Genomic DNA, 22,586 nt, shown 5'->3' on the forward strand with positions numbered 1-22,586 from the left:
TCTTGATGAAACATTGGAATGAAAGTATAATGCAATTATGCTGTAACAACTCACATTGCTATTTCTAATTTTATAACTTTGTTAATATATACATGTTATATTTCCAAACTGAGACTGATTGATATCTGATGTTCTTCCCTAAGAGTTATTCTTATTTTCCATAAAGAGGCATTTATTTACCACAGTAGAGTAAGGAATCTCAATGACCATTTGCAAACATAATGCCCTCCGATAACTCTATATGACTCTCCTGAAGGGAGCCAATGGCCCCAAATGAGAATCAGTATTACTGATTTAAGCATTAGAGTAGAACAAAGGTTAAGAACCACAAATTAAAAAGGAAATTGCCAACACGAGGCAGTATTTTGTACTGATCATAGTTGCAAAGAGAAGATGGAAACTCAAAGAGAGACCAAAGAGGATGGGCAAGACCAATAAAAGCTACTTCTCCACTCCCCAACTACTTAGAATTCAGCATTAACTGTATCAACAAAAAAGGGAAAACATTCAAAAATATGTACAATCCAAATTCAGTGATAAAAAATTAAAAACTGCTTTTTATCAATGATCTGATTTGCAAATTTAATGCCCAGTGTTGGTAAGGATGTGGAAAATCATTCATACATTGACTGTTGATGATTCAATAATGATACCAATAAACTGATATTTTCTGAAAGAGTATCATTATGAACGAATACTGGCAATAAAAAAAATGTGCAAATCTCTGATTTGGTAATTTCACTTCTAAGAATTTATCCATTTTTTAAACATTATTATTGCTTTTATAATTGGAACATAATGCATATTCAAAGTATTAAAATTCATCTAAGATAACCCTTAAACTGTTCTCAGAGAACACTACAAAATTTCATCCTTAAACATTAATTCAGATTTTATTTCTAAAAGTTTAAGAACTTACAGACCATCTAGCCCTGCCCTAATCCTGACTGGATAGGTAAGGGAACCAGGCATCTGTGTTTTTATAAAGTTCTCCAGATACTAAAGGTTAAGAACCCAAGGCAGAAGTTCTCTTAATTTCAGTTCAAACTGAATGGTGCAAAAAAACTCAAAACAAAACCAAAAAACCTCTCTTCACCTATACTTTCTGCTTTTGAAAATAAGACATTGAATAAAAATTACAGGTAGAATGGATGTTACTGAGGAAGTACCCTAATAGAATAAAAATGTATTAATACTAAGCAAGAGATCAGCCCTACCATGGAAGTGTGTTCACAACTGTTATAGCAAAATCACACAAATCAAAACAATTCCTCATGAAAATAAAATCAAAGATATATTTTCTCTAGGGAAAAGACTAAGCTGTATGAAATATACACGTATTCATCTTAAATGCAAATATTCTAAACTCTGACTACAGATTCATTTCTTCCATATTTTACTTCTCACTGAGACCTCTAACCCTTTGAGGCATTTTCTCCCATTACCAACTCTGTAGCTGTAGCTCTACTATTTATTTTCCCTGATCTTTTTTTTTGAGACAGAATTTCACTCTTGCCTGGGCTAGAGTGCCGTGGCATCCCACGAGCTCACAGCAACCTCAAACTCCTGGGCTCAAGCGATCCTTCTGCCTCAGCCTCCCGAGTAGCTGGGACTACAGGCATGTGCCACCATGCCCGGCTAATTTTTTCTATATATTTTTAGTTGGCCAATTAATTTCTTTCTATTTTTAGTAGAGATGGGGTCTTGCTCTTGCTCAGGCTGGTTTCGAACTCCTGACCTTGAGCAATCCTCCCACCTTGGCCTCCCAGAGTGCTAGGATTACAGGCATGAGCCACCACAGCGCCACTTTCCCTGATCTTACCTAAAGCCACCTTCCTACACACAAAAACTTCATGAGACACCTATTCAAATGCATTCTCAAGCCCTTTGCATCCTTGTTTTGCTGTATCTGTCCCACAAATCACAAACAGAGGATCATTATTCAAATTCTACCTTCTCTGTTTTATTATTCCCAGCTGCTGAGCCCTGCTGGGAAAACAAGAACAAAAATATCTATATAAACATGCATTCATTTTAAGCAATCTCATTTGGGATCTCAAAGCCATTATTAATTCTGTATGAATTCCAGCCCTCTTCCTCTCCCATAAATTGCTAGGATAAACATTAAATCCATTCTCCCTCCTTTGTACCACACTTGAAGTCTTGCTTTTGAATTGGGAGAAGGGAGACACAGAGGCCAGGAGAAGGGAATTCCCTTAATTTCCGACTCTCCCATAATATTTACTTTATTTTATTTTTTTTGAGACAGGGTCTCTGTTGCCCTGGCTAGAGTGCAGTGGCATCATTATAGTTCACTGTAACCTCAAACTCCTAGAGTCAAGCAATCCTCCTGCCTCTGCCTCAGCCTCTTGAATAGGTGGGACTACAAGTGCATGTGCCACCATGCCCATATAATTTTTCTCTTTTTTGTAGAGACAAGAGTCTTGCTATATTGCTCAGGGTGGTCTAGAACTCCTGGCCTCAAGCAATTCTCCTGCCTTGGCTTCCCAAAGTGCTAGGATTACAGGCATGAGCCACCACACCCAGGTCGGAGAAATTTTTATAGCCTCCTCCACTCTTCCCTTCAATGTTAAATAGTCTATCTCCTCCTTCCTGTTAAGTAATTCCTTCAAATGTGCCCTCCCTTTTCTCTCATTCAGCATATACTTACATAATTTATACTGACTCTTTCCACATCTTCAATCTTTTCTAGTTTTACAAAGAAAATATGTTAAAGCATCTAATGTATTTTTTCACTTTAACTACTTTCCCTTAACCATGCCAATCCCTGTTAAGTTGCTACAGTCTCCTTTCCTTTGAAGATTTCACAAGCATAGTGTAACTTTATCATCAAACATTTTATTCTCTAAACCGCTTAATCTGGCTTCTGTCCTTACCATTTAACTAAATGGGGCTCACCCTGAAGAATCCTGGGGAGCCTATTTGGCAAATATCTTACTGGATCCTCTCTAAATCAGGACACTATGGACTACTTACTCTTTCTTCAATTTCCCCTCTCCTGTTTAGCTTGATATCCTCTTAGATTTTCTCTTGACAGTTCATTCTCAGCCATAATTTTGCAGAATCTTCCCTCCTCTCCATTATATTCCTTCAGGATTCTGGTTTCTGCATTCTTCCCAATAAACATTTTCCCTTGACCTCAACTATTATCCTATTTTTCTACCAGAGACTGGATATTTAACTTTTATCTTTTCTCTCTTTGGTGCCAGGACTATATACATCTTCACTTCCATTCCCATAGGCCCTTCACTTCCTCCTCCTTACATGCTTCTAGTCCCAAAACAGTATCCTCAGCACTCCCTAATCTAGTCATCTAAACCAGGGGTCCTCAACCTTTTCAAACAGGGGGCCAGTTCACTGTCCCTCAGACAGTTGGAGAGCTGGACTATGGCTTAAAAAAAACTATGAACAAATTCCTATGCACACTGCACATACCTTATTTTGAAGTAAAAAAAACCAAATCGGCAAAAACACTCGCCCGTATGTGGCCCATGGACCACAGTTTGAGGACACCTGATCTAAACCAACACACTGGAGTCATCCTAGATTCTACTCCCCTCCTTCCTTTACCATCAACTTCCAATTGACCATCAACTTAACCTCCTAAAGTGCTATTAAACCCCATCTTTCATCTACACTACTTAAAAAACCTGCTATAAGGTCCTTGGTCCTTCCAATCTCATGCCAACACCTTAGAAAAGCCTTTTGTAACCTAGTTACCAATTCATAACTCCCCATTTTAACTCTCTTGCTTTATATATTTATTTTTTGTCTCAATAAAAATTTAAATTCAATAGAACAGAGACCTTGTTCACTGCTAAATTCCATGCCTGAGCCAATCAAGTTAGTTAATAGTAAAATTCTGAATGAATTTTTACAGTGAATTGGTCTCACTGCCCCAATCCAATCCCATCATTCACACTGTTTTAAAAAAAGAGGCATCTAAAATTTAAAATGATTTAATGGCTTCCCATCACTTCCCCAAGTTCAAGTTCTTTGGGACAATACTGGGGTTTTTTTGGTACCCATTTCCATTAAACTTTATGGGCCAGTAATACTGAAATACAATACTCAAAATGCTTGAAATGAAATTTCCTCTATGCCTCTGTATATACTATTCAAATTGCCTCACATGTTTTTCCCCTCTGCATGTTTGACAAAATTCTGCCTTTTAAAATCTTAAGTTATCAAATCCCTTCCCACATATACCCCACAAAGGATAAAAAGCCACTCTAATTATGTTTTCATATTTTACTTCCTCATGAAATACTGAACTCTTAGTTTTCTTTGTATCTTTGATACAAAGATAATAGTTTGAGACATAAATAGGTTGGAAAAAGATGTGAACAAAACTTCATATGGAAGGAGAAACTCATGTTAATTAAAAGCCTACCATGTACCTAGACCTAGCCCTACACTGTCACTCATACTTACTTCACACAACAATGTTGTGAAGTAACAATAATAGACAACACTTACATAGCACTTAGTATTAGTGTTTAGGCTGAATTTATTATAAACATTCTATGTGTGTTAAATCAATCATTTAATTCTCAACAACCTATATATTACTATCCATTTTACAGAGAAAACTGAGGCAGTCATTAAGATAAATGAAAACTGGTGCATATTACTTCCTTTAACATTCAACTTATCTTAAGACTGCTGTATCACTAAGAAAAGAAACACAGTTTTGCTAAGTATACAACATAAAACACTCTTCAAAAAATTAAAGGGGTTAGAATAAAAGGTCAAGTTTAAATAAGGTTTCATTATCTCTACTCTTCCTCAATCAAACTAAAATAAAAATTCTTTTAAGATCCCTGTGGTTGGTTAGTCAGTGAAATTACCTTTCTCTTTCTCCCTCTTCTGGCAGCTTTTGGGGTGGTTATGTCAATTGCTTTAGTCACATCCTAAAAAAAAAAAAAAAAAGAAACTGAAAAAACTATGCCAAGACTGAAAGAAACTTTCTTGAACTAAAAGTCAAAAGCACGGTTCACTAACAGTGCTGGGGAAATTTGATTTGCTTCTCTGATTTTGAAATTATAAACATTAAAAGCCTTTATAACATTATAAAGTAACAGCCAGTATCTTTGTCTGGGAAAAAGTGCATTTCCACTGTAAGATCAAATATAAAAGTCACTGCTTGCTAATACACCAGGAAGCTTGTCAATTTAAATATAAAACCACTTTTGCTACAGTAGAATCCTGGTTTTAGGGATGTGAATTTTAAAAGGGGGCTAGGACCTTGGAAATCATCTAACACCCATTTCATGAGGCCTATAAGGGCTAAATGAATAATCCTCACTCACAGATAATTATATAGAGTTGGAAATCAACATAGGATAAAAAAAATTCAGTCTAATGCCCTTTCCAGTACATCTATTCCACAATACCTTTCTTCAAAAAATACTCCTAATACTAACTCATCCTATAGTTGGACCTCATGTTTTAAACATAAAAATAACTTTAAATAAAAAAATCCATGCAGTTAAGTGCAGTGGCTTACACCTGTAATCCCAGCACTTTGGGAGGCTGAGACAAAAGGACTACTTGAGCTCAGGGGTTCAAGACCAGCCTGAGCAACATAGTGAGAGCCTTGTGTCTACAAAAAAAATTTTAAAAAATCAGCTGGACGTGGTGGCATGTGCCTGTAGTCCCAGCTACTTGGGAGGCTGAGCAAGAGGATTTGCTTGAGGCTGGACTGAGGTATGGCAGTGCCACTACCCTCCAGCCTGGGTGCCAGACCGAGATCCTGTCTCTCTCACACACACAGAAAGAATCCATGCATCTTAAAGATGCATAAATTGTTTTAAAATATGTATTTAATATTTACACAAGGAAATAAGCCTTAATTATTTTCTAATGCATTTTTAAGTACTTTAAAGATGACTTTCCATTTTGCCATGGTCAACTCATTTTATAATTATTTCCTTGCAACAAAATGGCTTTATAATACAAAGAAATGAAACATACCTCATTGCTGGCTTTTTCTTCATGGTCAGTATCTTCCTTTGAAACACTAGTTTCTTTTTCTTCAACTTCAACATCAGATGATGCATTTGACTGTTTAGTTGATGCCTGTGGGCAATCAACTCTATTAATTTAATAAAATGAGGCTTTACCCCAACTTTAAAATTTTCTACTCATGAAAAATTCAAAGCCTGTCTACAAGTTAGAACTTGTTTCTGTTCCACAGAACACTTTCAATATATACAATTTTAAAATAATTTTAAATGCTAGCATTTCTTTCGAAGTCTTATACAGGACTATATTCCTGTACTTCAGTGCATCCAAGTGAGGCAGAATGAGAGTATAACTACAAAGAATACTATCTTGATGCTCTAACCAACAAATATTCAACAAGACACAATGTAAGTTGATTTGACTTAGAATTGCACAGTCATATACTATATTCAAATACTGAAATTTTCTGGGGAGAGATGGTTATTCTACACACTCTAAGACAAACGGCCTTATTAGCAAAGAATATATCACAGCTTCATTTACAGACTGATTGATCTGTATCTCAAAGTCAGTTTATGTGCCACTGGGGACATGTCAGGGCCTGGCAATCAATACAGTACATCAAACCAGCACAATCATTTATATTTTTAGTAAGGGCATTACGTTATTTGGATTCATGCAAAAATTTCATTGTGAAATAAGAAATTCCAAGTCTATATGGTGAAAACTACCTGAAGATTAAGTGAGTAGATAGGAACAGGAATTGCCCTGTTGGGCAATTTGGAGGATGAAAAAGTCCATAAAAATACAATCACAGAAAAGATGATCCAAGAGAAATTACAAAATGTTAGTTTCAGAAATCAATCAATTCTGTCTCTTTAGAAAGACATCCTCCCATTACATAGTCAAGGCAATAATATGAAACCATGCATCCATTCCACAAATACTTAGTGAATATCTATTCTTCCCACACATATATGTGCTGGGTACACAGGACATACAACTTCTTTGTTCACAGAGCTAATATAATAGTCTGTGGAAGTTACAGACAAGTATAGAAGCAATTATTATATGGTATGATAAGTCCTATAAGAACTAAGTACTGGGCACTAATGAGGGCACTTATGATTATCTAATATAGCCCTAGAGCATCAATGAAAGATTTCCAGTATGTTGCTAAATCCTTCTTTAGATTTACTCATGCTCCTCCCAGTTTTTGTACCTCAACTGGTAGTAAGATAGGGTATCTACTGATGAATGACAACGTGTCCCAATAATATTTTCTTGAAGACCTCCTCTCATACTTCTTTGCTATTATAAAACCTGGTTTATTTTAAATAGTAAGAGTTCTGAGACATCCATATGGGAATATATACAGAGTTCAAGAGTGCAACTGGCAATATAGAAAAAATTTTCTAAATAACACCAATACTAGGACAGAGAAAAAATAAATTTCTGTTGTACGATAAAATGATACAAATTGGGTAAAGGCAAACCACTCCAAGAAAATTTAGTGTCACATATTAATTAACAAAAGCTCTGGACAGGTTAAAAAAAAGAAAGAAAAAACAGAAAGGCTGTTCTTCTAGACACCAATAAGTATCATTTGGATAGTGCTATAAAGTACCTTTGTCACATATGTAGTTTAACGCATGTGAGGTTCATATTCTAACACAATTCTAGGGATTTAGGAAGTAAAGAGAATTAGAAAACTTAAGGATATATACCCTGTTAAGTTAAAAAACTTGAATTTAGGAGAATAGTACATATAGCTTTAAATTCAATGATGTATTAAATAAACTCAATCAGGAGGAGTTAAATAACAGTATTTCCCAGTTTTCTGAGATCTGTTTAACCATGAAAGTAATAATTTTATCAATTCATCTACATATAAAAGGTCAAGATTCAACCTAAATAGGAAAATCGAATCTGAAATTTGCAAAGTTCTCAAATTAGTATTTATTTTCCTACAGCTAGGCTAGTGATTATCCCCCAAGATAGACTAAATAATACTAAAATAAATTTTATGTAATATGACTCACCTGTTGACTTGAAAACTTCACTTTTGGGTTGTTATCAATCTCCCATAAACCTTCATTAAAACCTTTTCGTTTATTTGGTTTGCCATACTTTTCCTTATTTTCTGAGTAAGGAAATATATCCTTTGGTCCTAAAAAAGCACTAAAAATGAAGAGGGGAGTTTGTGAGTACAAAACAACCTCAATGAAATATATTATAAGTTATGAAATAGCAGTACACTATGATGTAATCATCAAAAGTATATAATCTAAAGTGCATTATAAATCTTATATAAAAGGCACAAATACAATTATATTTAATCCCAAATACTTTTATTAAATTTGGTTAACAAGTTCCTAGATCCATAATCCTACTTAAATATACCCATAAAAGTTGCACAAAAATGTAAATGTACTTAACACCACTGAACACTGAAAAATGACTGGAACAGTAAATTTTGTTTTTTTTAACCACAATAAAAAAATACAAACAAAAAACTGACAATAGCATTAATCAGTACATTTAATTACACCCTCTATATAATTTCATTTCAAAAATGATACATTACATAATTCACAAAATTGTCAATAGCGTATATTATCTAAATACATATAAATTTTTTAAATGAGTAAATTTTAAAACTCAAAATATTGAATTTTATTTTATTCAATGAGGGAATCAGATGTTATAACCAGTTCATACATTTATATGGACACAGTCAATCCTTGGTATTCATGGTAGTTATGTTCTATTATAAAGTCACTGTGAAAACTGAATTATTGAATGCTAAACCACTGTTTCTAGGGGAAATACAAGGTTAGGTTCCTATAATCACAACTTCTGTAAACCAATCAATACATAAATTTTATGTGTTTCTGTTTAAAGATACCTTATTTAATATATAGGTAACTCATTAACATTGAACCATAGCCACAGCTTATGGAACACATACTTTCTCTGTAAAGCACATCAAAGCCTTCTTGCATTTAGGAACACTAAAAGCACTTTACCTCTATGCTTGGAGACTAGTTAAACATGTTAACTGCTATGTGAGTTGTGTTTAACTCACGCTAATTTTGAGCCCTGGGCCTCATGAAGCAAATGTAACTCTCATGTCTCATCATCTCAGGAGCTGTGTGAACTATTTTTCAAGTTGCATATAACTTGTGTGCAGAAAACAATAAAAAATAAAATTTTCATTAAATGTAGAAAGGATTGTTTTGTTTTCAAAGTTTTTATTCTGTTTTCATAATAAAACACTGTGGCCCCAAAGAAAAAAAATTTTTTTCTAACATGGCAATGTGCCATGTTTCTAACAGCAAAATGACCACACAAAAATGCAAAAACCCATGGCACTAAATAGACTGCAAAAAGGAAACTTGCTTACAGCATGAGTGCTGAACAAGAAGGTAAAGCATTCCCTTGTTCAACCTCAGCTAGGAACGTACCAGGTAACTCAAATTTTTTTCTACTCTGTGCATGTTTATGAATGATCTCAAAGACACTAAAAGTACGATTTGGGGTTACAAATAAATCTTAGTGAGTAGGCAAATTCACAAATACAGAACCCAGAAATGGCGGGGCATGGTGGCTCACGCCAATAATCCTAGCTGAGGCGGGCAGACTGCTTGAGGTCAGGAGTTCGAAACCAGCCTGAGCAAGAGCGAGACCTTGTCTCTACTATAAATAGAAAGAAATTAATTGACCGACTAATATATATAGAAAAAAATTAGCTGGGCATGGTGGCATATGCCTGTAGCCCCAGCTACTCAAGAGGCTGAGGCAGTAGGATTGCTTGAGCCCAGGAGTTTGAGGTTGCTGTGAGCTAGTCTGACACCACGGCACTCACTCTAGCCTGGACAACAAAGTGAGACTCTGTCTCAAAAAAAATAAAATAAAAAAATAATAATAAAAAAAAACACCCAGAAATAATGAGCCATCAACTGTTTGTTATGTACAGATATTCCTAAACTTATGATGGAGCTCATGGCCCAATAAACTTATTGTTAAGTTGAAAATGCATTTAAATACCCTGGAAAAATCACAAGTTGAATCACTGTAGGTCAAAGAATGTTTGTACATATGAATTCAGACAACATTCTCGAGGACAGACTCCTTACATCTGCCTCCTTATGGCTATCAGTTTTATAGAAGCTTATCAATTCTATAAAAGTACAAACAGTATATATGTATGCAAGAAATTTTTGCTATGATGGTTGGTAACAAGAAAACTGAATCGATACTCATTTCCCCTAAAATATACTAAAATTTTAAATTATTATAATTACATACATATCACACATTCCTTATATCCTAAAATTCTGTAAGAACTAGGGACCTAATGAGTATAGTTAACATTGTAGTTACAACATTTTTCAAAAAGGCTTTAAAATTTCAATTATAAGGATAATCAGAACTCTATTTAAATATAATCAAACATATAAATATCACCTTTATTATTTAAATTCTGTAACTCAGGAATACTCAAGTAATCCATGTATTTTAACTGCATATCCCAATTTCAAACAATATGATTATGCTAGAATTCAGGCACACTGATAATTTCCTTTATAAAGAAATTTACTTTGGGGTTAAACTGAAATCATCTCATTTAATCAAGAAATCAGGCTTTTACTAAGGCATCATTCATTCCTGCCTATAATCTCAAATTAGAAAAATTAACACGTTTAGTTAAAACCATACAACATTCCTATCTAACTGGTTTCAAATTCCAGGTAAATGACTTGAGTTAAAAACTTCCATCAAAATGTATCTCTAGTTAGAACAAACCAAGTCAATACAAATTCTCCTTCCTGAAACCACACAAAAACAATAGTAAAGGGATTATTTTAAACTCGTAAGACTAAAAAGACAAAATCCAGAAGCTGAAAAGACTGAAAAAGTTGGATCCTAAAAAAAGTATGCCATTTTTTTGCTAAAAAAAAAAAAAGAAACGTATTAAGAATAGTTTGAACAGTGCTTTCCTTCATCTGATGATATAACTTGATACAAAATAAGCATATTTTCTATGCCTTGGCAAATTGTCATACGCCCTTCTAAGTCTGAATCAGTTTCCAGCATTTTATCTGTGAAATATTTTTATTGTTTTTTGTTGGCATCACTTCCTCAGGGAAATCTTCATTCTTCCCACGACAACCACCTTCCTCATTTATGCTAATAAGCTTCTCTTCATTAATTTCCTCTGACTAGACATTTAGTGTCTTTGCAACTGCACACCATCTACATTCACAAGGTTAGCTATTTATTTTATTTTTTTCAGGCAGGGTCTTGCTCTGTTGCCTAGGCTAGAGTGCAGTGGCACAATCACAGCTCACTGCAGCATGAACTCCTGGGCTCAAGTAATCCTCCCTCCTCAGCCTCCTGAGTAGCCAGGACTACAAGTGCACACCACCACGTCCAGCTATTTTTTATTTTTGTACAGACAAGATCTCACTATGTTGCCCAGGCTAGTCTCAAACTCTGAGCCAAAGCGATCCTCTTACCTCTTCCTCTCAAAATACTGGGAGATTATAGGCATGAGCCACCTTACCCAGCCTATTTATTCTGTAATTTCATTTATATTCAATTAAAATTTCACTTCTAGCATTATTACTGTTTTGCTAAACTTTCATCTTTGGACAATTCCCTCTTTTATTTTGGTAAAATGTCATGCGGGTATTAGAAGACAGAAGACAAACTATACACACTGCTGTGTGCATGATCTAAGGAACATGCTTGCTGACTAATCACCAAGAAACTTTGAAAGGGACATGATATACATCTGTAATTTACCTCCTAATCTGTGTACTGAAGACCTAGCAGCAAATTTTGTAGTTTATGAAATCACAACAATATTGTCATTCCTGTTTTCTTTGTGACTGCATTATATTGTTACTTCGTCTTATTTTGTATGAGCCTTCTCTCACAAGCTAAGACACTGCAAGATTATTTATACAGTCTGCAAGTCTTAATAGAATTCTATCCATTCACAGAATGTAATCAACTTACATTTGGTCTTATTCACATCACCTCACTGTACATACACTATATTACAACTGGTTCATTTTTATCCTTAATTCTCCTAAATAGGTTTTCAAAAAAATTCTCCCCTTGTTCTTCCTCCCAGATTCAGATTTACAAGTTCTACTTTTCATTATTAATCATTTTGTTCATGTGAAAGTCACATAAATCCACATATCTTAATATACTCAAAATTAAATAACTATCCCCCTTCCAATTGAAAAGACCTTTAAAAATCTAAATTCATGTTAAGTATAGAAAATTTTATTAAAATTCACACATGAAAAGATGCTCAACATCATTAAGCTATCAGGGAGCTGTAAATCAAAACCACAAAATACTACCTCATCACCACTTAGTTGGCTATAATAAAAACAACAGGCAATAATGAATTGGCAAGGATGTGGAAAAACTGGAATCCTCATGCATTGCTGGTGGGAATGTAAAACAGTGCAGCTGATTTGGAAACAGTCTGGCAGTTTCTCTAGATTAAGCATAAAGTTACCATTTGACCCAGGTATTCTACTCCTTGAGAAATGAAAACATATGTTTACACAAAAACTTGGACACAAATGTTCACAGCAGCATTATTCATAACAGCCATAAGTGGAAACAACCCAAATGTCTATCAAGTGATAAATAAATACAATATGGTAGATCAAAACAATGGAATATTACTTGGCAATAAAAAGTAATGAAGTACTATCACGGCTACAGTAGGGATGAATCTTGAAAATATATGCTAAGTGAAAAAGGTCAGTCACTAAAGACTGTATGTTGTATGGTTCCATTTACATGAAATGACCAGAATAAGAAAGCAAATGAGTAGTTACCTAGACCAAGGTGGGAGGAAGAATTGGGAAGAAATGGGAAGTAACTGCTAATAGGTACAGAGTTTCTTTTTGGGGTAACAAAAATACTCTAAAATTGATTTTACAAATGGCTGTAGTACTCTCTGGATATGCTACAATCTATGAAATAATACACTTTAAATAGGTTAACTATGTGGGAAATGAATAAAGCTGTTAAAAATTTTTCAGAGAATATCATATCCTATCAAAGAAAATAAAATAATCCATAATTTCACCAACTGTAGTCATTAGTTTCAACCCAATTATCTGTATACATATAAATATGTAATTGCAATGTACATGATAATACTCATTCATAAGTAGACCTTTTCAAATGAAAATGAGTATCTACTTATGTCAATGATTACTTAACACCTACATATTATTTCACTCAATGGCTATACCAAAATTAGTCTATTGTTGGACTATTTTCTTTTTTTTTTTTTTTCCTCCAATTGGACTATTTTCTATGTCAAATTTTCTACTATAAAATCATGCTGCTGTAATAAACATAATGCTCAATCTTTACACCTATCTTCAAAATAAATTCTAAGAACAGCTGGATAAAAGGATATACTCCAGACCAATGAGCTCTTAAGACACAAAGATGGTGGTGGACAAAAAAAAAGAATCTTCCTTGGGCATGCAATTCCACAGGTTTGGTGAACAGGGCAAAGATTAGTTTTTAGACAGCAACTGCACTAGTTCCCAAAGGTACAACCTTACACGGCTATGGCTATGATTTATTTTTCAAAGCATTCCATTTTAAAATGACATATAAAAAATACTTTAATATGCACATAATAGCCTATAATTACAGACAACAGCAAACACCAAAAAATTATAAAAGCATGTCTGAAACAAAATGTATCATAACATTAATGCTCTGATTCATTCATTCATCATTTCATTCCAAAATAACATACCAAATGCTTAGTATACATGTATGTGTACACACACAGAGACCACCAGAACATAACTGCATGAAAGCAAATGCTTAAAAAATGCATAGATAAGTCTGAAAGAAAATACATCAAAATATTAACAAGTTTAAGGGTTGTTTCCCAAAAAATAGGAGTAAAAATGATTATTTCCTTTACAGAGAACTTTTTTGTTTTTAAAAATTTTAACAATGAAAAGATATATATTAATTGAAGGTAAGTTAGCCACCAAATTCTGGAGCTGAAAAGAAAATTACGGATCACCAAAAATGCTCATTTTAAATATTAGAAAACTGAGATCCAGAAAGATGAACTGACTCAGGCAAGGTCATCTACTAGCTATTAAACAGCAGAGCCTCAACTGTACAGTGTTCCTTAAAAAGATTTCACGGTCTCCTTTATCTACTATAATACAGTCTTTGAAACATTTCCTAATAAAGTATTAGGAAATACGCCACATTTCTATTTAAGCTCAGACCTCAAATACCAATATCAAAGCTCATAAGAATCAAGACTAATGTAAAACATCCTAAGAAAACAGCAAATTGTTAACTGAATTCAGTAATAGTTTTAAAATTTTGAAGCAACCTAAATCCTACAAGTGTGTCTCCCTACATGGCATATGCCTTAAGGCTGTAAGTGTGAACATATGTATACACCAATTTTCCTAAGACTTTACACAAAAAAGCAGTTATTTCTCTGAATTTACTTTTTTGTGAACAACGTCAGAAGAACAAACATACCCCTCACAAAAGCCTTGTTACCACACACCTAGAGAACTCTTCTTTTTAGAGCAAACCAGAAGTCACATACACAAAATAGGAAAGCCTACCAGAGCTGAATATATGAAATTCAAAACTCATTTAACTGTTGCCAAGTATTATTATTAAACAGAAAGTCCCATTCTAATTTGCTGGTTGATTTCTCCACTACTAAACCAGAAAGTATGAAATATACAGTTTATAAGTAGATTTTATATTATATAATAGCATGAATTATTGTATAATAGAAAAATGATTCAATAAACAATTGAATATGCATGTACTATATGCCATGAACCTGCGGTATGAAGAGATGAATAAAACACTTCATCTCATTTTTTGGTGTAAAACAACAGAAACCATACAAGTCCCATCCCAACACAACATGCAGCTATGGAAACTGTATAATAATGTGGAAGAAAAGAACTAGATGCTGGCTGACTAGATGTGAGTAAGAGGATAGACTGTAATATGTAATCAAGGTAATATGAAGACTTCTGGCTCCAGCAAACAATTGGGTCCATGTCATTCTCAGTAAAAATTGATTTGAATATGTTAGGTTTAAGATACCTAGTAGATGGTCACAGTTAGTATACATAAGCCTTCACTGTCTAATATTGAAAACCTGATTGCTGAACCAATTTACTATGAATGTCATAAGATGACAAGTAAAATCAGATGGTTTTGGTCAGAAAAAGAATGCAGTTTAAAAAAGATTCTGCTCTCAAATCACAATAAAAAAAATCTGCATCTATGAATCAGTTAGGAATTAGTACAGTTTTCCAAATCCCTATTGCTTTCTATATAATCTTCCTATCCCATCTCCCTAACTCCTAGCTGGTAGAATAAACTATTTATGCAAAATCCGAATTGAAAAGTTCAAATAACTACCCTTCCAAATTTTGAGGGGAGGAAAAGATTATCAGAGGTCCAGTTTCTAAAAATTAATCTTAAGTACATGAAAAAGTCACCATACCAAGACATATGACAGCACTACCTTTCCAAAGATAAATGGTGTACTTATAAGAATGCTTAGGCACAAAACACTACAAGAGCATTTTGAAATGAAAACTTAATATTATTAGCTTAACTTATAGTTAAATACATTTTAATTCCTTAGATATATTCTAATTTCTTGAATATTAGAAATTCATTGTCTTCATTAAGTACCTTCATACCCATTAACCAAAGAATGCTTAGGTTTAGTTATTTGGTATAACTTGATTTAAAATTTAGATATTTACAGTATGAAAATCCTCATTTTTATTTTGAGACAGAGTCTCACTTTGTTGCCCAGGCTACAGTGCGTGCCATGGCGTCAGCCTAGCTCACAGCAACCTCAAACTCCTAGAATCAAGCAATCCTTCTGCCTCAGCCTCCTGAGTAGCTGGGACTACAGGCATGTGCCACCATGCCCAGCTAATTTTCTTCTATTTATATTAGTTGGCCAATTAATTTCTTTCTATTTATAGTAAAGACAGGGTCTCACTCTTGCTCAAGCTGGTTTCGAACTCCTGACCTGCAGCAATCCACCTGCCTCAGCATCCCAGAGTGCTAGGATTACACGCGTGAGCCACCACGCCCACCCAATCCTCATTTTTTTAACGCTAGGGAAAGGTTGATAATTCCTCTTCTAAATTTAAAAAATTAAAAAAATGTAAGAATGGACTATGTGTTCTATAAAACTATAAGGATGTATGAAAGTATAAAACCTGTCCCATTTCAGAAATACCAGAATTTTACAGAATTTTAAACTTACAAAACTGAAAAATTCTAAAGAATATCTACTTTCATTACTCTGCAAAAGTATTTCCAAACTTCGCATCCAGAATCATCTGAAAGGCTTATTAAAACAGATTGCTGGGCCCAAAACCTCACAGCTTGATTCAGTAGGTCTGGGTCAGGGCCTAAGAACTTGCATTATTAACTGAAGTTCCAACATCATGCTGGTGCTGCTAGACCTGGCACCACACTTTGAAAACCCCTAGTCTAACACACAGTGCACTATTTTTCATTAAAAGATACCTTTCTCTTTAAATTTACTGAAGTGTTTCTTTAAATGGTAGCGTATGCAATGGAATCAGAAATTCACTTTTTTTAAAAAAGAGATGAAGTCTTGCTATGTTGCCTAGACTGGCCTCAAACTAACTCTTAGGCTCAAGCAATCCTCCTGCATCAGCCTTCCAAGTAAGGTGGGACTAGAGAAGCCCACCACCATGCCCAGCTTTTGCCAGCTTTTATCATTTCTTAAAACTATATTTTTATATAAAGCATATAAGTGAACCCAACTCTAATTATGATGAGATCAATCCAATTCTGGATCCAAAACTGTATTTAAAAAAAACTAATTATGAGATATTGTATAATACCATTAATATAAAATATCTAGAATTGGCAAATCTATACAGATAGTAGACTAGTGGTTGTGTGTGTGGTGGGGGGACATTGGAGAATAACTGCTAATAGATAGGACAGCAAATATACTAAAATATACTAAATTACACACTTTAAATGGTAAACTTCATGGTATGTCAATTTGACCTCAATAAACCTGTTAAAGAAATGTGAAAGTTTATACAGTAGCTAATCAACATGAAACCACATGTTCCCATTGTAGCCACTCTTAGGAATACAAATACTGTAGAATATCAACAGTTTTGTTTCTCCTCATCCCCAGTAAATAAGCCTACTCTACCAAAATTATTGCAGATTCTAAACTTCAAGTCTAAAATCAACCAGATTACACAGTACTTGTAAGGCTACTATTAAATTATAGGTATGCAGGAATACTGTTTCTGGAAATTAATGATGGCCCCCAGAGTAATCTCATGCACTCAGAAGTAACAGTTCAACATTCAGCTGCAATTTTTTACAAGTTTGCTTCACCAAATCAGTTCTCTGCCCACATATCCACCAGGGGTAGTAGAGCAGAATGGCTCTAGGGACCAAGTAAACACACACAGACGGAACTACCCAATAGATTTCTTCTTCTCACCTTTCTTACAATATGCAGTTCATATGGCTGATAATTACAAAGGCTTAAAATAGGGTGCCGGGTAGTCCTTATAAAAAGCACTTTATTTTCCTATTTAGTTGGCTAAATAGGAAATTTCCATCAGTCATTCTTATTGCTGAGAGAATTCACACCTTCCTTTTAAGGAAACACCTATTCCAATAAAAATTAAACCTACAATCCAAGTCACGGCACCAAAAAAAAAAAAAAAAATTAAACCTACAGTATCTTTAAATTCTACCTTAAAAATAAAAGGAGACTTGAAGACTTTTCCTAAAAGTCAAAGATTATTTTAAAGTCTTCTATTACTTTACTATTTCTCCCTTAATCTCTATTTGTTTCACATTTTATGGCCAATGACCTTGCTAAAATAACTGATTTGTCTTTAAAGCTAACAGGACTTACGTCTCATGAGTTCCAAAAAAGAAAATGGGTAGTTTGTTTGTGGGTGGCTTTACAGCTCCATCAGGAACTTCATCTACCTAAAAGAAAAATTTGAAAAATTAAAATCTTTTAAATCATACATATCTCAAAACACATGAATAAACTGAGAACAAGACATCCAAAAGGGATCTGTTATAAAATGGACCAGAACTGGGGATATAATTCCATATCCCCAGTTCTGAAACCCAAGAAGCTCCAAAAACCAAGATTTGTTTCAAAACTCATTTGGTGGCAAAACCTAGACAATGTCTGAGGGTGATTCAGGCATTTCTTTTACCCATCTAGTGTTTCTGCTGTTGCTTCTAAGCAGAAGTATTGCATTAAATTAACATGTGCTATCCTAGAACCTATTAGCAACAAAATATATGGCATATGTACTGTCATTTCCTTCCTAAAATCCCAAAATACTGAATTCTTAAACTTATCTGGCTCTAAGCATTTCAGACAAGGAGTCTGAACCTGTTTGACAATCCTAAATGATATTTCTGCAAGAAGACTATATACAAATAACAGAGTAATATAAAAACAGACATTAATAAGAATTTAAAGCAGTATCTCCCAAAGTTTGAAATACATTTTATGAAAAGATCCGTTACTTATACAGCTGAATTACATGAGGTTACCTATTCATTTTTCATTTCTATTCAATCCTTTTAATTATTTAAGGAAGAAAGTATCAGATGCTATTATGGCTAATATATCTGTAGTACCTGTTACTCTCCCTAATCAATAAAGGAAAAACAGACCTCAGGGCTAGAGTAGTACCTAGCCAGAATAGGAAAACATTTCTATTTTAAATTTCATAATTTCAAAAACATTAATTTAAAAAAGATCAGCTGATTTTGTTAAGAAGGAGGCTGACCGTCAGAGAATGTATACTATGAGGGGAAATAGACTGGTTTATTTGTGGGGAAGTCTGAAGGTTTTTACACACCAATAGAATCATTACCACTCAACCCCTCTAATTTTCTCACCTATATGATGAAGACTGTATTTGTCATTTCAGCTTTGTGGGAAGGCCCAAGAATTGCAAAGATCCTAAAGAGATAATTTCTGTAGCAGAAAGCAACTTTAAGAGTTTATGCAAATGCTTAGCATGGAGGGAGTTTAATAAATGTCAGGCAAATATTTTTAAAAGTGGATTTTAAGAATAATTATTACTGGTAAAGGATTACATACAAGAATGTGCAAGACTTAAAAATTAATGAAGTTTGGGACATGTAGACAGAAAATGTTAAAGCCAAAATGAAACAAGAGGTGTCACTTTTACAGCTGAGACCTTAAATACATACTCCTAAGATTTAGAATTGCTAAGATTGAAGATAGAAAAAGGAATATTAATTCTTGGACACAGAACATGTTGAAAGCAAATGCACCTGCTTCTAAGAAAAAATGAAGGGGAAAAGGAAAAAATTTTCCATTCCAATTCCAATGAACTTGTTAAATAAGGAAAATACTCTAGCCTTCCTAAAGCTACTTTATTTTACTTTTAAATAGCACTAACTCTTCTTAATCACTTACATACTGAAGGGTGTGAGGGGAGGGATTTGGGAGATTTTTAAAACATTTCCATTTGACTTTTAATGCATTGTGGCATGGAAATCTGAATATAGATGTATCAGACAATCTCAGATTTTCTAACACCTCAAAATAAACTACTACACCTTAAAAACCATGAAAAAGTATCTTAGAAGGGCCTTAAACTTGTTTGGTTTCTCTAGGCTCTAAACATGAAATGTATTTTGTAAGTGCATGATTATGTACTAAGGATTCAGTTTAAGGCCACTGTTCTCAAGAAGTTTACAATGTCTTTGGAAGTCAAAGCATACACAAAGGATTAAAATAAAAGATTATAATAAAAGGAAGAAATTAGAATGTGAAACATATAAACAAAAACTATGATTAATGATTGTTTAAGTGAGACTCCACTGAAAAGGCAAACTTGATACACTAGGAAAAAAATACTCTGGAAGAGTTGGATGGGAAAATTCAAGGAACAGTGATCATTTTGTACTTCAATAGAACTCTCAGTTTGCTCAGTCCATGATTCTATTACCAAATGGGTGATTGCCCCCATTCCTCTTCCCAGCTGACATTAACTAAAACAATAGCATTTTAATTGTTTTTAAGAAATACATTTTCAAAGAAGAGTAAATTAGTAGAAAATAAATGGCTTGGAAAAATAATTACAACTTTAGAATACCACGTAGGTACATTTGAAAAGGATCCTTAGTTTACCTAATCCAACAGATCTCAGCATATTTTAGGTCCTATCCATCACTGTTTTAGAGCTTGGGCCTGACCATAAACAAAAAGACCTCTTTTTCTGAAAATGAAGCTTAGATATTTAGACTGTCTCAATTCCTAAATATCTCAAAACATTCTGGGTCCTTAATCTCTTCTCAGTATCACTAAATGTGAACCCAGGAATCTGGTCCACCCCCCTCCCCTTTGCCTATGGGAAACAAAAAGATAAAACAACTTCTTCTCAAGGTCATTAACAAGAACAAAAACATGGAAATGAATTTTTTTTGGATCTTTATTGGTGCTAAATTGTAATACTTTCAAGAGTATCCAGTCCTGATAAACAAACAAACCCAGAAGGCCTCATCAGCTACAAAACATTTTTTTTAAAAACCCTGTAAATCCAATTTAATCAGATTCATGTATCTTTCTTTGACATCCAAGAGTTTGTGTGTAATCTGCATAGATTCCACTGATATTTCGCATTATATTCAAAATTAAGGAAATGTCAACGTTTCACTGATTTTTAAACATAAAATTTATTCTTCGTTACTTCACCTACAATGGAGTATTAACTAACATCGCATTTAAATGTCTCCTATGAAGAAAACCTGTCGAAGTCTGTCAAAAACAAGCCATAGGAAAATAGGTATGGAAAACACCTGGGTTTTTATAATTACACAGAAGATTCCTGGGCAAAAAACTAAAATGAAAGAAGGTCAGGTTACAAATGAGACTAAAGGAGAGAGGGAAAGAGAAAAGGACACCAAAAAAATTAAGAGAAATGGTAGGAGGCAGGAGGCCTCTGAGGAGGAAGGTAGCACCACCGCTAGACCCGAAGGCTACAAATCACTTACCCGAGCTGGCCAATGAGGATAACCTTTCATCTTGGCGAAGATGAGGTCTCCGGGTTTGAAATCGCGAGTCATGTTCCGGGGGGCGAGGCTGGGGTCCGAAGCCCAGGCGACGGCGAGGAGATGCGGCGGCGCCGGCGGCGAAGGGATGCGGGCGGGCGGACGCGAGCGGAGGCGCCCGAGCCGGCGGGCGGGGGAGGATGCCTGGGGTGTCCCGACGCGCCTGCGAGGGAGAGCGAGGAGGGCGGTTAAAGCGAAGAAACCCGGAGGGAGGGGCCGCACGGGGAGGGAGGGGGAGGGAGAGAGAGGGGGAGGAGGGAAGAGGAGGAGGGAGAGAGAAAGAGAGAGGAGGAGGGAGGGAGGGAGACCAGAGGAGGGGGAGGGCGGGCGCGGGGGGAGAGGGAGAGGAGGGCCGCCCGCCGCTCCTCCCCGCCGAGTGCGCGGCCTCCGCAGCCCAGGAGCTGCCCCTTCCAGGCTGGGGCAGGTCCGCCGCTCCGCCACCGAAAAGACGCCACCACCTGAGGCAGGGATGCTGCCCAGCCCTAAATCCGCCTTTCTCCCACCCCATCTTCCCTCGGGCTTTTTCCAGAGAGCTTAAACCCCAAAAAGGAGGGGGTGTAGGGGAGAGCAAAAGAGATGGATTAAGAAAGGCGAGCGTTCCCCCTCCACCCACACACGGCCTCCCCCACAACCTGCTTCTCGGCAGTCGCAGCCCGGGGCCGACCCTCGGCCCCCGGCGGGCCGCGTCCACTTGCCCGCTACAGCCAGGAGCGAGGCCACCGAGGGGGGGCGGGGCGAGTCCCCCCGCCCGCTCACCTGGCGGGGCCGCGGCCGCTGAGGCTGCGGTTGCTGGCCTGCCGCCTCTGCCCGCGTCCACGCAAACCACCTGCGCCACCAGCTGCCGCAGAGGCGTCTCAACCGCTCGGAATCGCAACCGCCACCGCCGCTGCCGCCGCCGTCGCTGCGCTGCTCCCGCGCGGCTCCCGCTCGGCGCCCGCTAGCACTGGGGCGGGACCAACTGCCCGCCCAGGCCGGGGAGATACCGCAGCACCCCCTTAAAGGATGTGGCTGCGGAGCGGAGCTTCGGAAAAGCCTCGACCCGCAAGTTCGCTTTTCCCTAATTAATGCATCCAGATGGAGAGAGAGACGCAAGCGAAGGGAAAGGGAGTGGGCAAAAATAGCTCGGCCTGCTGTGGCTTCCCCCCGCGGTTTGCGGAGTGGTCGGGCCCGGCCCGCCCCTGCTGGCTGCTCTGCGTGTGTGTATTTGTATGTGTACTGTATGTAAAAGGCGGGGAGGGAGGAAATGATTGTTGTGGACGCGGTTTGGGGGCGGGTATCCGGGCCTCTAGCTCTTGGCTGCGTGTTAAGGAGAAACTGGCAGCCTGAGCTGCATGTTCTTGCATCGTTTCCCAGGGTGGGGACGCTTTAATGCTGTTTTTTTCACGGTTTGC

The 22,586-nt window shown here is 36.2% G+C and overlaps 1 protein-coding gene across 8 annotated transcripts in view; it reads right to left on the reverse strand.

The window, feature by feature from the left end:
- Nucleotides 1-22,106, reverse strand: part of PSIP1 (PC4 and SRSF1 interacting protein 1) — a 36,608-nt gene extending 14,502 nt beyond the window's left edge. For 5 of the 8 annotated variants that reach the window (XM_012769670.3, XM_020289343.2, XM_012769672.2 and 2 more), the window contains exons 1-6: nt 21,952-22,106; nt 21,139-21,358; nt 17,999-18,075; nt 8,031-8,169; nt 5,998-6,102; nt 4,872-4,934 (exon numbers count right to left, since the gene is read on the reverse strand). In XM_012769670.3, coding sequence (XP_012625124.1) covers nt 4,872-4,934; nt 5,998-6,102; nt 8,031-8,169; nt 17,999-18,075; nt 21,139-21,210 — 456 coding nt within the window. In that variant the 5' untranslated portion in view covers nt 21,211-21,358; nt 21,952-22,106. Of the gene's footprint in view, nt 1-4,871; nt 4,935-5,997; nt 6,103-8,030; nt 8,170-17,998; nt 18,076-21,138; nt 21,359-21,827; nt 21,923-21,951 lie in introns of those variants that run through there. The other 3 variants (XM_012769671.3, XM_076008753.1, XM_076008752.1) reach the window with 3 other exon arrangements.
- Between the last annotated feature and the right edge of the window lie 480 nt (nt 22,107-22,586).

Source organism: Microcebus murinus, chromosome 12 (assembly GCF_040939455.1).
Source record: "Microcebus murinus isolate Inina chromosome 12, M.murinus_Inina_mat1.0, whole genome shotgun sequence".
Taxonomy (NCBI): Eukaryota; Metazoa; Chordata; class Mammalia; order Primates; family Cheirogaleidae; genus Microcebus; species Microcebus murinus.